Raw genomic sequence first — 20,008 nt, 5'->3', positions numbered from 1 at the left:
TCAACATTATGCATCGCTTACACACAAAGTTATATAACTTGAGATTCTGCTAAAGGCTGCAAAAGTCTTGAGGATTGGGCAAAGCGGAAAATCTGCCTGATGTGTTTTCTAAGAAAGCATAATTTTCACGTTAGAATGGTCCAGTTGAATTTTACAACTGGACCATTCTAGTTGTCCACTGGAACGAAAAATCTAACTGAGAACCTAAGGGAGAACTTAAAAAATAATAATTATATTGAGCTTGAGCTTTTTCAAAGAGGTGCTTGCAGATGTAACTGCAACAAAAGCAGATACTTAAGGATATCAAACTTTTTTTAGATTTTTAAAGAAACTGTCAAAACTGCTTTATTTTTCTTTAACCTCATAAATGTGCTAGCCTGGACATTGCCTTCCTGTGCCATTCCGGTGTATCTTGCTTACCTGCTTCATCTGGCCTTTCTCACATTGACGTGGATTCCTCCCCTAGAATTTCAGCCGGGTCGATCAGCGACCATCAGGAGAAGCTGCGGACGATGACATCAATCATCTCTTTGCGGTGGAGGATGGTTGTTTTCAACGCAGGCAACTTCCGGGAAGCTTAATAATGTAAAACTGGCATGTTAGCATGTCTGTGGTTTTAGCAGTAGCAGCGAAGGAAGTGAACAAAACTATTCAGTCCGTGTTAGCCAGGCTTCAAAATGTTGGATCAACAGTAACAGCCATCTTGTTCTGCTTGGCATTTCTGTCTTTGTGTTGCATCATAGAAGTATTTTACTTAAATTATTGCTATTTTTAAAGTTATGGATAAAACATTCTTTTAGTAATTTATATAATATATTTTATTTGCCTATTATGTTTGTTCAGCCGCAGAAGTTTTACAGAGCTGCGTGCTACGTCACTGTAGCGGAAGTAGCGTCAGCTGGTTAGTGGTGACGTTGTAGCCTGGGAGAAGAAACTTTGTACTGGTTTTGTTTCTGTGCGTCAGTGCCCAGCTGCTTCAGAGAGAACAATTCCCAATAACAAAACACAAAGCGTGGGGCAAATAAAGTTGCCAAAACAGAAGATGGAGTCCTGTCTGTTTCGTGAGTGCAACACAGGTTACAAATGTAGATTTGTAACCTGTAATTTGTTATTACTTTGTGTCTCTCTGTCAAATAAAGTCCAGATTGTGATCCTAAGGTACCAAATTTGAAAAGATTAATAGCGTATAAATCTTTTTGCAAGGCAGTAGCTGCATTCCCTTTACAAATGCATGAGAAACATTTCCATATAACCATATAATTGTGCAATTTGACATTTCTAAAATTATTTTTGCTGAGTTTAATTTAAACACACCAATTTAAAAAAATTATTGTTTTCTGATAAGTTTTGGTGCTATTATTTTGTGGTATTTTGATAAATGTATTTATTTTTGCAAAACTGCATCATAGGGGTCAAATAATCACCAACCGGATGTTGGCCACTGGCACAAACCACGAAGAAGAACGTGACAGGAAGCAAGTAGTTGGAGGATCATGGCGCCGCATGTTTTTTATTGACTTATGACATAAACAAACTTATGCACATATGAGTTTAATTGCGTTTCTTGTTGCGAAATTATGTTTTTTTAGACATCAGCGAAATGTTGACTAAATTTTGCATACACTTAAAATGGAAACGCAGCTAATATGACCAAAAAACACCTCATATTAGCGCCAAAGATTTTTAAAAAATCAAAAATCTAGTTACTTTCACTAAGGGAATTTATTTTCCAAACGTCAAATTGCGCGATTATGTGGTCAATGGAAACGCAGCTACTGTTTGATTTGAAGAAACAATGCCACAAAAAGCACCCGGAAGATTGCGAAAGCGCTTTTCCATTGATTCATCCGAGGAACGCAGGCACACATGCATGCACCCTCTCAAACACAGAGGCTGTGTGTTGACTTAAGAGTTAATGAATGGATGATTGAGGACTGGGAGGACTAGGGAGAGCAGCTCCGTGGAAACAACCCCTCTTTCCCATGGAAAGCAGCATATAAGTTGAGTTAAAGACAGAGAAAATGAGCGCTGCACACAGACCGAGCTAATTTCTGTGCGCAAAGAGAGAGAGGGAGAGAGCCTGGAGGGGCTTTTTGGAAGCTTTCGAAAGCACCAATAAAGCAAGTAGCATGTTCTTGACAAGAACCCAAAGGGGAAGAGAGTGAAAGAGGAGCAGCTGTTGGAGGAGGAGAGTGAGACAAAGACGGAGTAGGGGGGCTGTCCTTGCTTGCTCTTCACTCCGAGGTCTGAATGTGGGAGGAGGCAGTGGGAGATCAGGACCAAGAAAAGAAAAGAGCAGTAAGGAAAATGTTTGGCATGTAAAAAAAAACACACATCTGACAGCTGTGTGTTGTGGATAGTTTCGGGAAAGCACCTTTGTGTGTGTGTGTGTGTGTGTGTGTGTGTGGTGAGTGTTTTTGAGGGGTCGGGGACCATGCTGCAAGGGAGGACTGTTCCCTGGGTCTGCGCGCTCCTGCTGGGGCTGATGGGGCTCCCGGCGTCGGGCTCCGACTTTCAGCATCACCGATACGAGGACATGGTGCGGGTACTGTTTGCGGTGCACAGCGACTGCCCCTACATCACCCGCATCTACAGCATTGGGCGCAGCGTGGAGGGGCGCCACCTCTACGTGCTGGAGTTCAGTGACAACCCAGGGATCCACGAAGCTTGTGAGTAACACCTGATTCACTGTTTGGAAGCACATTTAGCAAAAACAGGTTTTATAGTGTGTTGAAATCAGGGCCGGCCCAAACCTTTTTGGGGCCCTAACCAGGTTTTCATTTGGTGCCCCCCACCCCCGAATACGAACATGTCAACCTGGAATGGTTGATCATTCCTCGGTTACTCTTATGTGTGTACCATACCTGGTATTATTAGCTCTGCATTTTCATTACCACTGAAATCTTTGTCTAAAAAATAAAATTTTGCATTTGCGATGTTTCCAATAAATGAGAAAAACAAGCTTGTTCCCATGATAAGGCATTAAAAATCAATGGCAGCTACGTGAAATATATTCAGAAATCATCAGAGGAGTCGTCGGCCTGTTAGTGAGGCATTGGCGCGACAAGCCCCTCATACATGGCAGCGACTAAATCAATTAATCACTTAAATTAAATTAAAGTGAGCTTAATAATTTCCATTTGCATAATTTATTCTTTTTCTCTTTTGTCCCTTTGGTCTTTACCCCTTTTATCGAAGGACAATTATGTTAAGAGTCTTCATAATTCATTTTATTTGTTGTTTCTGTTTATTTATTTCAGATATTTAAAATGTCTTCCAGTCCCGTGTTAAATGTTCATTAAAACTTACATTTTATTGATCCTTGGGACTCACTATTTTGCTGTTACCTATATATTACTTGAAAATTGTCTCAAAACAACAATATAATATATTTCATCATCCACAAAATGTTTTTAAAGTAACATAAGATGATAAATTATAAATTTACTGTAAACAGGTTAAAATGTTTGATATCAGTATACAGTATTTATTGTGCAACAACCTTAAAAATAATATAGAACTTGTTTTTCATGTTTAATACTATTTAGTTTGTATTATTCAATCCTATTTTATGTTTAATCAACATGCTAACTTGGTGCTCTTGGGGGCCCCCTAGTGGTGTGAGTGTTTAACTCTCATATGCCTCTCGTTGAAATTAATTTGCATTCAAACAAGGCTGGGAAAATGAAATTGATTTTGGTGGAACAGTTGGTGGAACAGATTTCAGAGCACATTCTGTTCGTACTTTTATCTGCTGGGACATAGCTGGCAGAAGACGGAGCAGTCTGCGAGGATTCTGGTTTTGAAAAACACAAGCTCTCCGATTTGGCTAGATGAGGACAAGAAAAGAGAGGAGTGATTCCAAGGTTGCCGTCTCTGATAAACATCAGCGAAAAGAAGAAAATACAAAAGAGCTGAGCCAACATCTGTGTTTCATCTCAGTTTTTCTGCCATCCAGCCTCTGACAAATTTTGTGGTGTAACTCAAAGCTGAGCAGATGACTAATAGGTTCACTTTGAGTCAACATGGGTTTAACCCTGAGCCTACTCCTGCAAAAATGTTTTGCTTGTTTAATCCCCCCACCTCCTTTCCTCTGCTCCAAATCAGTTCCTCTGTTTGTTTTGCCTATTTATTGCAAATTAAAAAGCACAACTTCATTGCACATTTTTATGTGGGTAAAATACCAACTAATCATATCCCATGTCATCAAGATTTCTTTTTTGTTTTTCCATTCCCTCATCTGCTTACGCCAGAATTTGAAAAATAGCCTGACATCTGCAAAGAATGCCGTTATGGCCACGTCTGTGCTTGCATTTCTATTTCTTTTTCTCGTTCCTGCTTTTGCACACGTAGCGGCTTCCTTCAGTAGAATTGAAGGATGTGTGCCTTCTCTGTCGCAAGGTGAAAAACAGGAACTGTTCGCTTCATGACGGGGGAGTTACCCGAGGTCTCGTCTAGGTCAACATTTCTTACTCTCTTTAGGAATTCGGCTGCCGGCTGTTACTGAACTCACTTTGTGGTAAAGAACAGGAAATTAAGCCATGAACAATTAATGGAAAGCGTTAATAAATTTGGAGGTATCAGCGCTGCTTCCCTCCAAATAAATCAAATCATATTTGATAGTCCAGGAACTGTTTGGTCTTCTAGTTCCAGAATAGGCTTCTGGGCGCTTCAAGAGTGATTAATGAAGCGACCCTGGGGAGGAGGGAAATCTATCCAGCCGACCAGGTTGTTTGGATTGGTTGCTCAAAGATACCGACGAGAATACCAGATGACCTTCTCGGGAGTAGCGAAATCAGCCACAATCACTTCTTTGCCTTGGCTGAAATTGTCCTTTTAGAGAAGAGTTTAAGTTTTTCCTCCTGTCATCAGTTAATTTACTCAAGGATTTTGCAGCTGCAGCGTTGATTTATCTTAGCTAAATTCATATCACAATTTGTGCAAAAACGTACAGAAATGTCCTTTAACATCACTTAGGACTAGAGGTAGACATTTATTGTATCGTTTATCATTTATCCTGATAAATTTCTCTTCATTGTTAGAATTTTGATTGATCGTTGTATCGATAAACCCCCCTCAGACCAGTTTGATATTTGTACTATTTTCTCCAATGTTTGTTCAACAAAAGAATCAATAAATAGCAACAAATTTTAAATGTTCAGCTTAGTGACACAAATCACACTGCTTTACATGATTATTGTCCTAAATAAGCTCATTACAAGAGAAAATGTTTGTCTAAAGTATTATTTGTGTTTGTGGGGCTATAATTGCTCTGACACACAGTCACAGCCATATAGTTACCTTAAAAAAGATGTAATAAATAATTCTTATTGTCACTTTTATCGTTATTATAATAACACCTCCTATTGTGATAAAACTTTAATTCCCTATCGCCCAGCCCTACTTTGTGTGTTATTGATTGATGGTTAATGAGCTGAAACTTGAAGAACAGAAGCAGCCTTTAGCAGTATATATTTTTATTTACTCAAAGACTTTGCCTCCACTCAGACTCTGGGACTCTCATAATCTCTCATAAATCTTTATCTCTTCCAATTAGTGTTGAAAATAAGCTGGAAATTGTAGATGATTTGCATAAATGATTAATGCTGTCCCCTGTGAGTTACTGTATAGTAAGGAGGGAAGTAAAGTTTATTTTATAAAGTGCTTTTCACAGACACAAAGTTACATCGCTGTGCATATAAATCACACTGAAGCTATACATAATCTAAAAAAACATGATTCATGCAGTAAAATTAAGCCAGGGAGAACAAAACTTTAAATGTCTGCTGACTGTGTTTCTTGTTTAGAGTAAGTTTCTTGTTTAAAATAAAGTAATAGAAAACAAGAAAAACTTCAACACAAATACCAGACTGTATTCAACTGAAAGTTTGCAAAACAGTCAAGTAAATTAGCACTTTAGAATCTTTAGAATTTAAAAAAATAAATTTAGGGGAAGCTAAGTGCGCTAAACATCTTCAAAGTTAGCTTAAGGGCTAATTAGCTCCACTGTGTCTAATATTATTTGTATAAGCGCACAATAAGCGTGTACGTGATCCTATTCTGCTCCGCTAGTAATCGCACATCCCAGATGATTTGTACCTGACTCGCTCTAAGGTTACAACAAGCAACAAAATGGAGCTGGAATATGCAAAGCAAAACCAAAATAAAGAGAAAAAGTTACACTGCTTACTGAAATGGTGGTCTGAAGCAGTAAAAGCTTAATTACAATAATATGTTGGGTTTAATTCTGCCCTGGGCGTCTAATTAAATTAAATTACTGGATCAGGAACGGACACAATAGCTGTGAGGTTTCGCCTCTAGATGCGGACTGCGAGGAAGTCCTGCGTTCAGACCACAGAGAGTCATTTAAATTAGAGCTGTTTAAATTTTATTGTTTATTTGTAGTTATTGGGGCCACCGTTAGTGGTCGCTGTCAATGCTGTGAAAAAGCTAAGTGTGTTCATCTGCATATTTACAAATATGTACAACCTGTTTTTCATGCTCTACAAGCCAAATGTGGTCGACTAACTACTATATTTAATTATTTATTTCAAACAATTTGAGAAAACAAGAACAAAATAATTAGCTTACCACTATTTACCACAGATTTTCTGTTTGGAAAGTGAGCACCTCTTTAACTACACCCCTTATCTCAATTTAATGAAATTAATCACAAACCGACTCAATAATTATCAGAACTTTGTAATTAAAAACATGAACAGGTATACATATGCCTGTTCAATTTACTGATATCACATGAAACAAAATGATTACAAACGGACTCTCATAACAGGACAAGAAAAGGTACTATCCCATAATAATAATATTAATTCAAATTCAAAAATACTTTATTAATCCCAAAGGGATTATTAAATTAATTTTATTAGAAGTTTAGTAATAATAATCAAAATGTAAATTTTTTTAAACCAAAATAAAGCACGTAATGTTAGGATGTAAGTAACATGCCTGATTAATATTGAAAAAATTTTTGCTGACCTGTTCAGTATCTGCAAAAAGTGGAAATCTTGACATTAATTCAACAGTATTTTTGTTTTTGCAGTGGTTGAGTTGAAAAAGCACTTCCTTTCTTTCTTATTCTTAAAGCTGCACTACTCAGTTATTTACAGGCTGATCTGGTACTGTTTAAAAAATTAAGTGAAAGTGTGTACGTGTGCTCGTGCTGGATGATCTTTTTTACTTTCCTGCTGCCTGCGTTTTTCCAATTCTTCCCCCAGTGGAGCCGGAGTTCAAGTACGTGGGCAACATGCATGGCAACGAGGTGCTAGGCCGTGAACTCCTCATCAAGCTCTCGCAGTTTCTCTGCGAGGAGTACCGGGCTGGAAACCAGCGGATCACTCGGCTGATCCATGACACACGCATCCACATCCTGCCCTCCATGAACCCCGACGGCTATGAAGTGGCAGCCAGGCAGGTAATGTAAACTCTGGTATATGTGAGAGCTTTTTTCACCCTGAAGGAAAAACCAGAGACAGGAATCCCCTCAAGGGACTCTCTTTGTCTGTTTTTCTAATCTAGTCATCTAGTCATCTGCTACCTAAGAAGAAAAAATAAGTAGATTTTTTTTTTTTTTTATTTGCCAAAAATGACAGGGTCCCAGAGTGAAACTAAACACCTGTAAGTTGAATCAAAGCACATTCCTCACACTCCACACACAGTTTGTTTAAATCCACGCGATAATATGCTAAGCAATCTGTTTTAATTTCAAATGACACATTCAGACAATAGCAGGTCATTTTTATCCCTGCGTTTGCTCGAGTTAGTAACTATCTTAGAGGTAATTGGGGACTGAACCACAGATCGCATGCTACGCACTCTGACACAAACACACACACGGGTGTGCAATCTCTTTGAGGCTAATTATAAGTCCGGAAGCGAGCTGCAGCACATGGCAGACAGTCGGAGCTCATAGGAATAACTGCACTGTAATTTGGCGCTTAGCAGATGTTTGGGTGCAGCACCATCTGGATGTTAAGGTTTGTTTTCCTGAATCTTGGTTTGGATCGTGTTGGTTCTGTCCTATGCAATCACAGAAGGAACAACAGAACCGGATATATTTTCATGAAGGTGTCTGTAACGGTTTTCAAATGTGATATTCTGGTATGTTCAGTTCGATTGGGGACCAAAGTTGCAACATTTGTTGAATTTTCAGATGGTTTGGTTTTGCTTTTTATGGAATTGCTCTTCTCAGAAGCAGCCGAGCTCTGATGCACAGAAACAAACCGTCACAAAGTTTCTTCACCCGGAGCTACAAAGTTACAACTGATGCTACTTCCGCTACAAGACAAACAGTGACGTAACTTCTGCGGCTGAACAAAAATAACTGTAAATTATATGAAATAAATGAATAAAAGAGTGTTTTATCCATACCTTAAAAAATAGTAATAATTTAAATAAAATACTTATTGGATGCAACATGCATGTACTGTATGTTTAAATTTGTTTTACTTTTGTTTAACCAGGTTGTTGTGTGTTACCAGGTCCCTCTTGACAATGAGATCTAGATCTCAATTGGGTTTTACCTGGTTAAATAAAGGATATAATAAATAAGTAAGTAAAAATAACTAATTGAAAAACTGTTCCCTCACGATGGCTGTATCATTTATTGCGATAAATTTATTATGATAATAATTTTGATTGTTGGGATTGTTATTGGTACTATTTGCTCCACTGTTTGTTCAATGAAGGTATCAATAAATTTTAAAATATGGTTAAATGCAGTTACTGTTTTGCAGTTTAATGATACAAATCACACTGTTTGTACTACAAATTGGAATGTTTTTCTAGAGCAGTATTTGTATTAGTGGGGCTCTAATTGCTACGACACACTTCTTATCGTTATTTTTATTGCTATCACAGTAGTACCACAAAATATCACGATAGAAATTTGAGTCTATATCGCCAACCCTTACTCCCCCTGGCCTGTGGGGGCGCTGCATCAAGAGCATCTTTTGGAAAAGACTACATTTCTCCCGGTAGCGCTGGACACCAACGTTTGTTTTGGTTGTATTTACCCAGAATGTCTTGCGCTATGGTTAGCTTTAGCTTCTTGCCTTTTTTTTAGCGGTCCCCAGTCCAAACCGCACCAGAATTCACTTCAACCGAACCAAGACCTGAGTTTTTAAGGCCATGTGAAAAATAAAACTTGGACCCCAGTGATTTACAGCAGCTAGCTGATACCAACAACACATGCTAAGCATTCACGCAGTTGGTCAATTTGTGTTTGTGGGTCAACAGGGTTCGGAGCTGAACGGGTATCTGGTGGGTCGGGGGAATTCCAGAGACATTGATCTGAATCGAAACTTTCCAGACCTGAATTCACTGATGTATTACTACGAGAAAACCAACGGACGAAACCACCACCTTCCTCTGCCAGACAACTGGGAACATCAGGTCAGTGTTCCTGGAGAAAGTTCAATTATAATGTGTTTACGTCTGTTAAAAACACTTAAAAGACAAATAACCTTTTCTCGCTGCCTGACATTAAATAGACCTAACTGTTTCAGGACAGTTAGAATTTAAAACTGTACATTTCCTCAGTATTTGGTAGCATTGCCTTTTAAACTGTCTGACTTGGCTCAAATGTTTTAGTTTCGTTTTATAATGTGTTAAAACAAACAGTTTTGTCTCTGAGCAGAGTTGAGTAGTAACTAGGTATATTTACTTTTTGGAAAGAATGTACTCTGTGGAGTACTTTTTACTTGAGTAGTTTTATTATTGCAACTCTTACTTGAATAAAATTTCTGGATACTCTACCCACTCTGAGTAACTTCACTGAATGACGAACAAGCCTTTTTTAAATTTAAATGTAAATTTAATTAAATTAAATTTTTGTTTGGAATTAATAAAGTACATTTTATTTTGAATTTTGAATTTTGAACCAAAAATTCACCAGACACAATCAAATACCTGCAGTTTTTGTGTTAAAATTTTAGACTGAAAGAAATAGATTTGGAAACTGTTTCTTTTGCCTGATTTTGTTATTTTGTAATAAGGTTATTCATATAAATTATTTTCATTTTGGTCTCTAAAATACCAAAATTTCCACAAAAGTTTGTGTTTTGGTCTACTTGATCGTTATTTTTAAATATTAAATGATTTATGTTTTGATCAGTTACTCAGTACTTGAATAGACCTTTTACCAAATAGTTGTTTTTACTTTTAAGTCATTTCTTGGACAAACACTTTTTTTCTGCTTCCATGACAGTTACTTAACAGGTTGTTGCTAGGTAACCAAAATGTGAGTGAGTTGCTAGGTAACTAAAGAGTGACTGAGTTAGTTGATTCCACTAACCTGTAAAATTATTGAATATTCTATCACACAAAGTGATCTTGTGTCTATCTCGATATATTATTACTGATTTATTGTCCAGCCCTAATATATTAGATGTAAATAATCTGGTTTTGGCAGCATACGTCTATTAACTTGTTAAGAGAGTCTATTTAAATGAAAGAAAATGCACAAGAAGGTGAGGAGATAAATGAAGCCTGGGGAAACTGAATGAGTTTGTGTGTGTATGTGCTGAATAAAGAGCAACCGTAACATTGCTGGGTTTCTTTGGCATTAACTTTGTTAATATTTATAAATTGGCGAGTTTTGCACAGGATCAGATTGCTTTACCAGCTGAGCTACAGCAAAAAAAAAAAAAAAAAATTGACCATCATTTTAAGCAATTTGGTGCAAATGTTGCACTCTTGAAACAGACAGGACTCCGTCTTCTGTTTTGGTAATTTTATTTGCCCCACGCTGTGTGTATATTTTTGGGAATTGTTTTCTCAGAAGCAGACGGGCACTGACCCACAGAAACAAAACCGTCACAAAGTCTCTTCTCCCAGAGCTACAAAGTTCCAACTGATGCTACTTCTGCTACAAGACAAACAGTGACGTAGCACACAGCTCAGATTCTGTCAAACTTCTGTGGCTGAACAAAAATAACTAGACAAATAAAATATATTAAATAAATGAATAAAAGAGTGTTTTATCCATAACAGGGTTTCCTCTAGTCTATTATAAGCCTGGCAGCCCGCCATGCTTTACTAGTTGCCCCGCTAGTTTGCTTGTTTTTGTTATTAGAAAAATTAATCATCCCAAAAAAAAAAAGACTCTACAGGTGGTTTGTTTTATGTTGTAAGTGTGTTGAGTGGCTTGCTTTTAAGTCCTCTGAACGGTTGTGTTTTACTATAAAAGGTAGTCTCCGCTTTATTAACACAAATATCAAATTTTATGTTGTTTTCAAGTATTTGTTTTAGCTTTTTGCATGTAAAAAAGCGCGGAAAACAGCTTGAAAAAGTAAAGTTTCAAGTAAAGAAAGCACATATCTTTCATATCTTTCTTTTACTGTCATTTTTAGAAGCTGCAGTTTTGTGAATATTACCTTTAAAGTCTCTTTCAGGGTATAAACTATTGGCTTGACTTTACAGAGTAAATACCATCGTTGAGGTTGGCTTCAGAAGACACCTGGCTTCATTCCAGGTGATCGAATGGCTTCTGTAGTTCGCTGTGTACTTGCTTCAGGGCACTCAAGCGTGAAATGAACAGTAGGGGGATTTATAAAAGCATGTGCCGTCAAACTATTGCAAATAGTCTGCCAAAAGGCACGTTTCCAGCATGAGGGTCAGGTCCTTGGGGGAGTCTCAACTTCTCCTCTCAAATGCAGAAAGAAAAAGCTGCTGTTCATGATTAACCCTTTTAAGTTTTCCTACCAGCTGGAATGAATATTGTAGCCTAACGGATTTCCATTTAATCAAGATACAACAGCGTCCTTCAGTCTATTGTGCAAAGTTGAAAGTAGACATGATGGTGTTTGTATCACATTTTAGCAGATTTCCATCTGCTCTTAATAAAATGATGATCATTAGTCATATGAAATGTTTATAAGGTTGCATTGTTTTTGCAGAAACCAAAGCCTGTCTTCTGTTATTATTGTTGTTAAATTTTTAAACAAGTTAAAAAAAGACTCATTCGGTGTCATGTTTAGTTTCTGGTTGGATCCAATTGGAGGCAGACTTGTAGAGCTTTAATAATGAAAAATAAAGAGTTAAAGACATTTAAGGAGAACTGCACTGAGAAAAGTTACAAAGAGTTTAGACAGGAGCAAACAAAAACCAGGAGCCTAAATACTGAGGTGGAAAACAATAAACCAGGTGAACTAATCAAAGGAGACGTGGAAACAGTTGTGGCAGAAGGAAAGCGGAAAAACAGAGAGAGGGAGACTAATTAACAGAAAGAGAGAGAGAAAAAGCAACAAAGATTTAAGAGAAATAAATCCAAACACACAAGAAACTAAACACAAAAGATTGAACTGATAATTTATTAAATAAAGAACAAATGTAATGACTACGAGAAGACATGGGAAAAAAAGAACAACAATGTCCTGAGCAAAACACAAAAACTCAAGGAGTTGGATAATTACTGCTGATTCAATTACTTCTTCAACAGTAAAACATTTACTTACAAAAAACACAGTGCAGCATCAATAACGTCATTAAGTAAAACCCACTCTCGTAATATCAATTTAAACAGTGGCATATAGACTTTTTCGTTATAATATAAAATAATTCATCTCTGCATCAACAGATAAAACATGCTTTATACAGGAAACTCTCCATGATTTGTTTATTTTTAAAACATTTACAAAATTGTTAAGTAATTAAAATATTATAAAGGGGTTGTTGGTGTAATCATAATGTATCAAGACAAAGTAAAATAATAAAACGATCTAAATATATAATTCTAGACTCTTACATTACTGGGAAACTGGTTTAGGAGGCTGGTTTCTCATCCCTCAACTTTAAACCAGTTTAATCAGAAATGCTGTAACCTCGGGAAACATTTTGTGTCTTGAGTTTTACTCTCAAGCAAACATGAGGAGTTTATAATTTCCATCCTTTTTCACCTGCATATTTTCCATTAAAAGGTTAAAACTACTGTTTTTCTATCTGGCAGCTACAGTTTGTCCCAGATGGCCGCCTCCAGACTGGGAGACACAACCGTGCCACTGTTATCGCCATGTTATTCATGCTGGTCAGGGTAACATTTACTGGCAACATGAAGCCACAAGCCCCGCGTTAGGCAGGCAAATCAAGGCTGCATGCTGTAATTTAGCCAAGTGATAATATTTCATTCAAAGGAATGATTGAAGTGAAAAATGCCTCACTGTTCTTCAGATGTGGGGAAATGACTTAAGATTTACAGAGAGTCTGAAATATTTAGTGAAAATCCTCCATAAATAGAAAATCTTATGTTTTCATCTTTTGCTAATTACTTGGTAAACTGATGTCTTGATGCTGTAATCACTACCTTTTAGAAGAGTTTTGAGAAAACCTTGTTTTGGAGTTCTTTTAAAATTACTACTTCATTCTCCTAAAATTATTACTTCATTCTGGTGATATTAAAACTTTATTTTTGTATTATTTCAACTTTATTCTGGGAATTACTATGGCTGTATTCTTGTTATGAAAACAGATATACTTCCTCATAGAGTTGACCTGAATTGAAAACATGCTTGTTAAACAAGATGGCAGCATTGGGCATGCTGACATCACTCTGAACTGCGGAAACCAATGAAGTGCATTAGTGACAAGAAATCCAGACTTTTCAAGCATTAGATTCTCAAAAATAATTGATTTAACCCATTCCTTATTGCACCGTAACCCTCAGCATTACTCTGTTTCAAACTCTCACCCTGACTCTTCCTCACAGGTTGAACCTGAGACTCTGGCAGTCATAAAATGGATGCAAAACTACAATTTTGTCTTGTCGGCCAATCTCCACGGAGGAGCAGTGGTGGCCAACTACCCCTTCGACAAGTCACGAGACGCTCGCATTCGAGGGAGGACCATGTACTCAGCCACTGCGGATGACAAAATCTTCAGGCAGGTGTGCAGCTGCTTTAAAGTTTCTTCCAGATGTTGCACATCTGACCTGATCTCATTGTTATCTGTTGCGTATTTGTGTAAGCATCTGAATGACGGGGAGTGTATGCGTTTGTGTGTGATGATAGTTGGCAAGGACGTACTCGTACGCTCACAGCTGGATGCACTTAGGCTGGAACTGTGGAGACTTTTTTAACGAAGGCATCACCAACGGAGCCAGCTGGTATTCTCTGTCTAAAGGTAAACAGTTAACTCTTAACATGATGCGTCCTCTGTACATGTTACTGACTTGTTTGTCTTTTCTCACCTTGTAAATATACTCTCTCTCGGCTTCAGCACTTTTCAGCATTTCCTGCAGTGTTTGTTTTTTGGTTTTCACCCAACACTTTGATCATTGCTTTGTCACTGGATACCGTCCCAAGCCTTTTTCTGGAAAGCTATCTCTCATACTGACTCATCGTTAACCAGTTTTGACCTTTGCCTTTGCTAAACAAACCCACTCAATTGATTCTGTCCTGTGTTTGGACCGTTGTTATGTCTCAGCAATGTTCAATTAGCCAGTTTTACTTGTCAGAAAATGACTTTCTTCCCTTTTTTCCTTAGCCAAGTTTATTTGTATAGCACATTTCAGCAACAGAGCAGTTCAAAGTGCTTTACATCATGAAAACATCATGCAGTCACTGATTCTAAAACATTAAACATTGCATTTTGTCAATGTTATCATTAAAATCATCAAGCAAAAACATATCGGGTATGTTAATCAATAGCGGTGTTTCCATTACAAATGTTTGCAAAACATCCAGAAAAAAAAGTTTTCTGGAAGTTTGTTCCAGATTAATTGAGCATAGAAACTTTAATAATTCAAAAATATGGAGTGGCGTCAAATTTTAGCGGTTGTATGATTTCTCTTTTGTCTTTGGTAAAAAAAACAAAAAAAAACACAATTCTTTTCTCCTGCTGGTACTAAACTCTCGCATTTGTTTTGGTTGTATCTACCCAGCATGCTATAGTCCGCTTCCTGCTTTCAGAGCCATTTTTGGTCCACTTGGCATTCACATACGCTTTTGAACGGCACCAAGATTAAATTTAACTTTTAACTAAACTAAACTAAAACCTGGTCTGCTTAGGGTTTTAGGTAGACCAGAGTTAGCTTTTTTAGTCTGCATCAGTGTTTGATAACGCATTCACATCCTCACAAACAAACTGGACTTTCTAGATAAACTAACTAGAGTTGGATTAAAGCAGACTAAACAGGGCTGGTGTGTTCGTGGTTGTTTTTCTTGTGTTTCTCTTGTGTTGCCCTAAGATGAACTGGCAACCTGTCCAGAATGTACTCTTGGACGAACATAGTTTAATAAAAATTGTGAAGTCATGTTGAGCAAACCCCTGTGCAACCAAAGAGACTGAGTATTAAAATTCTCAGCTGCACACAAGCACAGACTTGGTAAAAAAAAGACAAGTATGGACGAGGCCTGAAATCCAGTGATACAATTTGGATTTTTTTTTTATCACTGCCACAACAGATAAAGGTTGGACTATCTGTTGGGTAATGTTGTCATGCTGTGTACGATTTACTCCAGAAGTTGTAACGATTAAGTTATGCTTCATACTGTACACTGAGGACTATTGTAGTGCTAATTACTATTATCATCTCAGTCCGAGTAAACTAGAAGATTTATGCAGAACTCTTAGAAATGAGTCAATAGTTAATCAATTTAAAGTAACGATTTTGATCTATATATAGTATAAAACCGATCTAGGTTTAGACTAGGGATGGGCAATATGACTGACAAACATATCAGGATATAAGCATTTCATGCCAATCAATAATTTTTGTTTTAAATACTGACAAACTGGTGGTGTGATCTTTTCTGTTTTAGCCACAGTTTTTTATCAGCTGCGTTGTTGTTGTTTTTTTAGCAGTTATGAGGCACAGGAGCAAAACCTGAATCTGCTACTCTATTGGTCGTTGCTAGGTAACCATAGAATGAGTGAGTTGCCAGGTAACCAAAGAGTGAGTTAGTTGATTCCGCCAACCTTTACTTAGCTGGGCTTGAGAAGTTGAGCTACGAAAGTTTTTCCTCTGTCTACATTAGTTCAGTGAAATTATTGAAAATTCTATCACACATGTTATTTACTGATATTAATCACAATATATATTGTTTTTTTTTTATTGTCCAGCCAATAAACTTTGTAAAGTCCATAAATAAGTCCGTAAATGTTTCTAGTTGGTGTATTGTTATATCAAAATCAAAGTGGAGGAAACTCTCTGTATTCTTTTTTTTTTTTTGTTCAAAAATCAAAAGAATGATGAGAGATTTACATGTTTACCCTGTAATGAGGGATGGAAACAAGCTTGTTAATTTAAATTGCTGCTAAACACTAAAATTAGAGTATCGGTTTGTGTTTGTTCCCATAAGAAAAATGGCACTTACCCAGCAAGAACAATGATTGAGAAATGAGACCCATTTTTCCACCAAAGATTTATCTAAAACTTAAAATGTTTATCTGACCATTAGAGCAAGTGACAAGATAGGAAAAGTGTTCAGTTTTTGTCTCCAAAAACGTCTTGAACCTTTAGAGAAAGTGAGAGTTTTCTTCTAAAATCTTAACAGGAATAGAGTCATCATCTTTCATTTATTGTTTCTGTTTACTTAAGGCATGCAGGACTTTAACTACCTGTACACCAACTGTTTTGAGATCACTCTGGAGCTGAGTTGTGACAAGTTTCCTCCAGAGTCGTCACTGCCCAGAGAATGGCTCGGCAACCGAGAGGCGCTGATTTCGTACCTGGAGCAGGTCAGAAAAACTCACCCTGATGTTAATTTAGTCCTTCTAGTGAACTCTTTTTCTAAATTTGGGCCTTCAGTTTCAGAGAAATATTCCTGCCAATGAGTGTTGTGGTTTGGTTTTAAAATGAAATGTGCTCTTAATTCACTGCGATTAAAATATATTGTCAGGAAGTCTTATTTCACAAAGGGGGATAATTATTTTCCCCCCCGTTGTGGTGAAACTGAAATCCCTTCATTCTGTGGAAAGTTTATTGTTTTGGAAAGTTTGTTTAACATGTAATTTGTAACCCCAAAACCACTACGGTTAACAGCTATCCATGGTATTAGTGTAAAAATGCTTCTCGTGATGTTTTTGATCATAAAAACTCCAGCAGTTGGCTTTTCTTTTTAATGACATCTGTCTGTTTCCAGGTGCATCATGGGATAAAAGGCACGGTGTATGACGAGAACAACAACCCAATCAGTAAAGCTGAGATTGCTGTCGCTGGGATTAATCATGATGTCACAACCGGTAAGACTGCAGTTTGTTTCTACTTATATAAATGTTTTTATAACAAATTCAGTTTTTATAAGTGCTGAAAATGCATTTGCATCTATGTGACATGTTTTAATAGATGCTATGTATGTAAATTTGGTTATTTGGGCTATCCATTTTGTGCATTTTTTGGAGTTATTTGTGGAATCTGAAGAGAAATTTCAATTTTCTTAACAATAAAGTAGCTTATCTTATCTTGATAATTTGGATAGTTGCAGGAGACAGAAATTATAGCAATAGGCTTACACATCTGGAATAAATAATAGCTATTTGATGCAAAAACAGACATCTAAATAGTTTCCATTGCTGGAGGAGTTCACAGTTGATCTGACTGTAAGAGAAATTGACAAAATGAAAACAAGAGCAGTCAGTTTCAGAAAGAAATGAATCCTCCTCTGCTGGTCGAAGGGAGAAATGCACTTCTCAAAGAAGTCCAGTCTAAATACAGTGCTGGACAGAGGTTTACCTAATGATAATGTCCATAAGAATTCTGTGTGCAAGTTTGAATTTATTCAAGATTTTCTTTAATCCACACAAGATCAAAGTTATACATATAGTGGTCATTTACAGGTGTACCTTCACTAATATTAGGTTAAAAGTAGAACTGGACAATGAATCAATAGCAATATGTATCGCAGTAGACACGCGATAGGTATGAATAGATAATACATCGAATAGAATATTTAATGTATAAAATATTCATCTAGACAAAGGAAAGGCTTTAGCCACTCAACCTCTAATAACCAGCTAAACAAAGCTGTCGGAATAAACTAACTCACTCACTTTTTGGTTAACTAGCAACTCACTCATTCCTTGGTTACCTAGCAACAGTTTGGTGAGTAACTGCCACAGCAGCAGTTTAAAGTTCTGCCACTTTCCTTCATAACTGCTTAAAAATGGAAAAAAAAAAAAAAAAAAAAAAACGCATGAATTGAAAACTGTGAATTAAAGAGGAAAGATCATACAACAAGTTTGGTTGTATTTCAGATATTAAAGACTGAAAAACGAATTATTATACATAACTACAGATATGAAACACTTGTACCGTGATTCGTTTTTCAGCTGTCGTCTAGCCCTAGCTAAAAGTCCTTTAGGCAATTGAAGCTCAGCAAATAAAGGTTTTGTTGCCATTGACCTCGTTGATGTGCTACTCAATGTGCTAATGGTGGAGAAACAACTTACCGTTACAGGAAAACTGCTTATCCGCTGTCATTGGTGGCCATGCTAACTAGCCTTAGCATTAGTGGTTAGTTGTGGTGGACCAGCTGTAGAGAACAAGTCTTTTAGGACCTTGTCTGATTTTAAATCCACATGTTTCCAGTTCTGATTTGTAAATGGCGATGTAGAATAACAATTGACACCAACCTCTGTGTCGTGGATTCCTCCAGGCGTGGATGGCGACTATTTCAGACTTCTGCTGCCAGGAACGTACACCGTGAAAGCCTCCGCTCCAGGTTACCTATCTTCATCCAACACGGTGACGGTGGGACCAGCTGAGGCTATCCAGGTTAAAAATTTTCAGAAAATCTCTACTTTGAAAGATTTAATTGTTTAAAAAGCGGCTGAAATACTCACCTTTTTTATAAACTTGCTCCCTGGCAGCTTCATTTTTACTTGAAAAAAGCTCCAAAACAAAACCTAAAGGGGAAGCACCAACATGGGAAGAAGAACATCTCCGCCCACAAGGCGTCACTGAAGCTCGGCCCAAGATGAAACATGCACAGAAACGCACACAGAAGTTAACCCAGAGACACAGAGGAGGCATACCCAGCATATTAATTATGTAAATGATACATGTTTATGATATATCTTTGTAGTCTTAGGGTAATTATGGAATAAAAACATTATTTTCTTGTTGGTAATGATTATAAATCGTCCCATATACAGTATATGAAAGGATTGTTCCAAGCCCAATGTATTTATGTAACAGTGTTGATATGTATGAACACAACTGTTTGTGTAAAGGGAAAAAAAGTAACTTTTTTTGTTGTCTTTGTTACGTAAAATTTGATGAGGACTGTAAAAGGAATTAAAAAAATGTTTTTACAATTTTTCTACCAGCTCTGATTTATTTTTTCACTGATTCTCCTTTCATATTCATATTTGTGAAAGGAATATGAATGTATTTTGCATTTAGAAATATACAAAATTATAAGTAGATGCAATATAAACATTAAGAATAAAACTGCCTGAATTCTCAACATAATTTTGAAATTGATAACACACATTACTGATCTAAAAAAAAAGAGAGAGAAAAGTTGTAGCGACCTCTAACTAATTTCTAAATTATTTCCTTAATCTTTCTCCATGCTTTTTGTTGTTGAACCTTTATTTGCACTAGAGGTAATAAATTCGCATTCTTATTAAAATTACAAACTATTTTCCATAAACCCCATTGGTTGATTTGGTAGATTGTAATCTTTGGGTTTACAGGGTGTAAATTAATCGCAGCTCCTGTGGTGTCAATATTTATGGAGGGACAGAAGTGCCAAAATACAAATAAGTTATTAAATTGTTACTTACAATACTGATCCTTTACTTCCAGTAGGTGGCAGCAAATGATGGTGCAAATAAATTTGAATTAAGGAGTTTGTAGCACACATTTAAGGGAAACATGTTAAATTTGTTGGGGTTTTTTTAGGTTTAAGATCTGATCAAAGGGTTATTAATAATGCTTTGAGTAATGAGGGAAAAAAGGAAGGCTGACGATGGGTTTTACAATTGGTCCCTTTTCCTGTTTTTATCTTTCATTTTAAAGATCTTAATTTTATTGGTTGTAGATAATCAG

General features: G+C 36.8%; 1 protein-coding gene across 1 annotated transcript; it reads left to right on the top strand.

Moving 5' to 3' along the window:
* The first annotated feature begins 1,965 nt into the window (after positions 1-1,965).
* Positions 1,966-19,273, top strand: cpn1 (carboxypeptidase N subunit 1). Its single transcript, XM_005814615.3, has 9 exons — positions 1,966-2,669; positions 7,236-7,432; positions 9,256-9,411; positions 13,721-13,897; positions 14,022-14,133; positions 16,553-16,692; positions 17,097-17,196; positions 18,609-18,727; positions 18,823-19,273. Exons 1-9 carry the CDS (start codon positions 2,435-2,437, stop codon positions 18,931-18,933), a joined length of 1,347 nt encoding a protein of 448 aa, XP_005814672.1. The 5' UTR covers positions 1,966-2,434; the 3' UTR covers positions 18,934-19,273.
* The last annotated feature ends 735 nt before the right edge of the window (positions 19,274-20,008 follow it).

This window comes from Xiphophorus maculatus, chromosome 10 (assembly GCF_002775205.1).
Source record: "Xiphophorus maculatus strain JP 163 A chromosome 10, X_maculatus-5.0-male, whole genome shotgun sequence".
NCBI lineage: Eukaryota > Metazoa > Chordata > Actinopteri > Cyprinodontiformes > Poeciliidae > Xiphophorus > Xiphophorus maculatus.
This window is presented reverse-complemented; position numbering and strand designations above follow the sequence as displayed.

Coding starts and splice junctions, on each gene's coding strand:
- cpn1 (XM_005814615.3), top strand. CDS start 2,435: ATGCTGCAAGGGAGGACTGTTCCCTGGGTCTGCGCGCTCCTGCTGGGG. Junction 7,433..9,255: donor ATGAAGTGGCAGCCAGGCAG/GTAATGTAAACT, acceptor GTGGGTCAACAG/GGTTCGGAGCTGAACGGGTA. Junction 9,412..13,720: donor CAGACAACTGGGAACATCAG/GTCAGTGTTCCT, acceptor TCTTCCTCACAG/GTTGAACCTGAGACTCTGGC.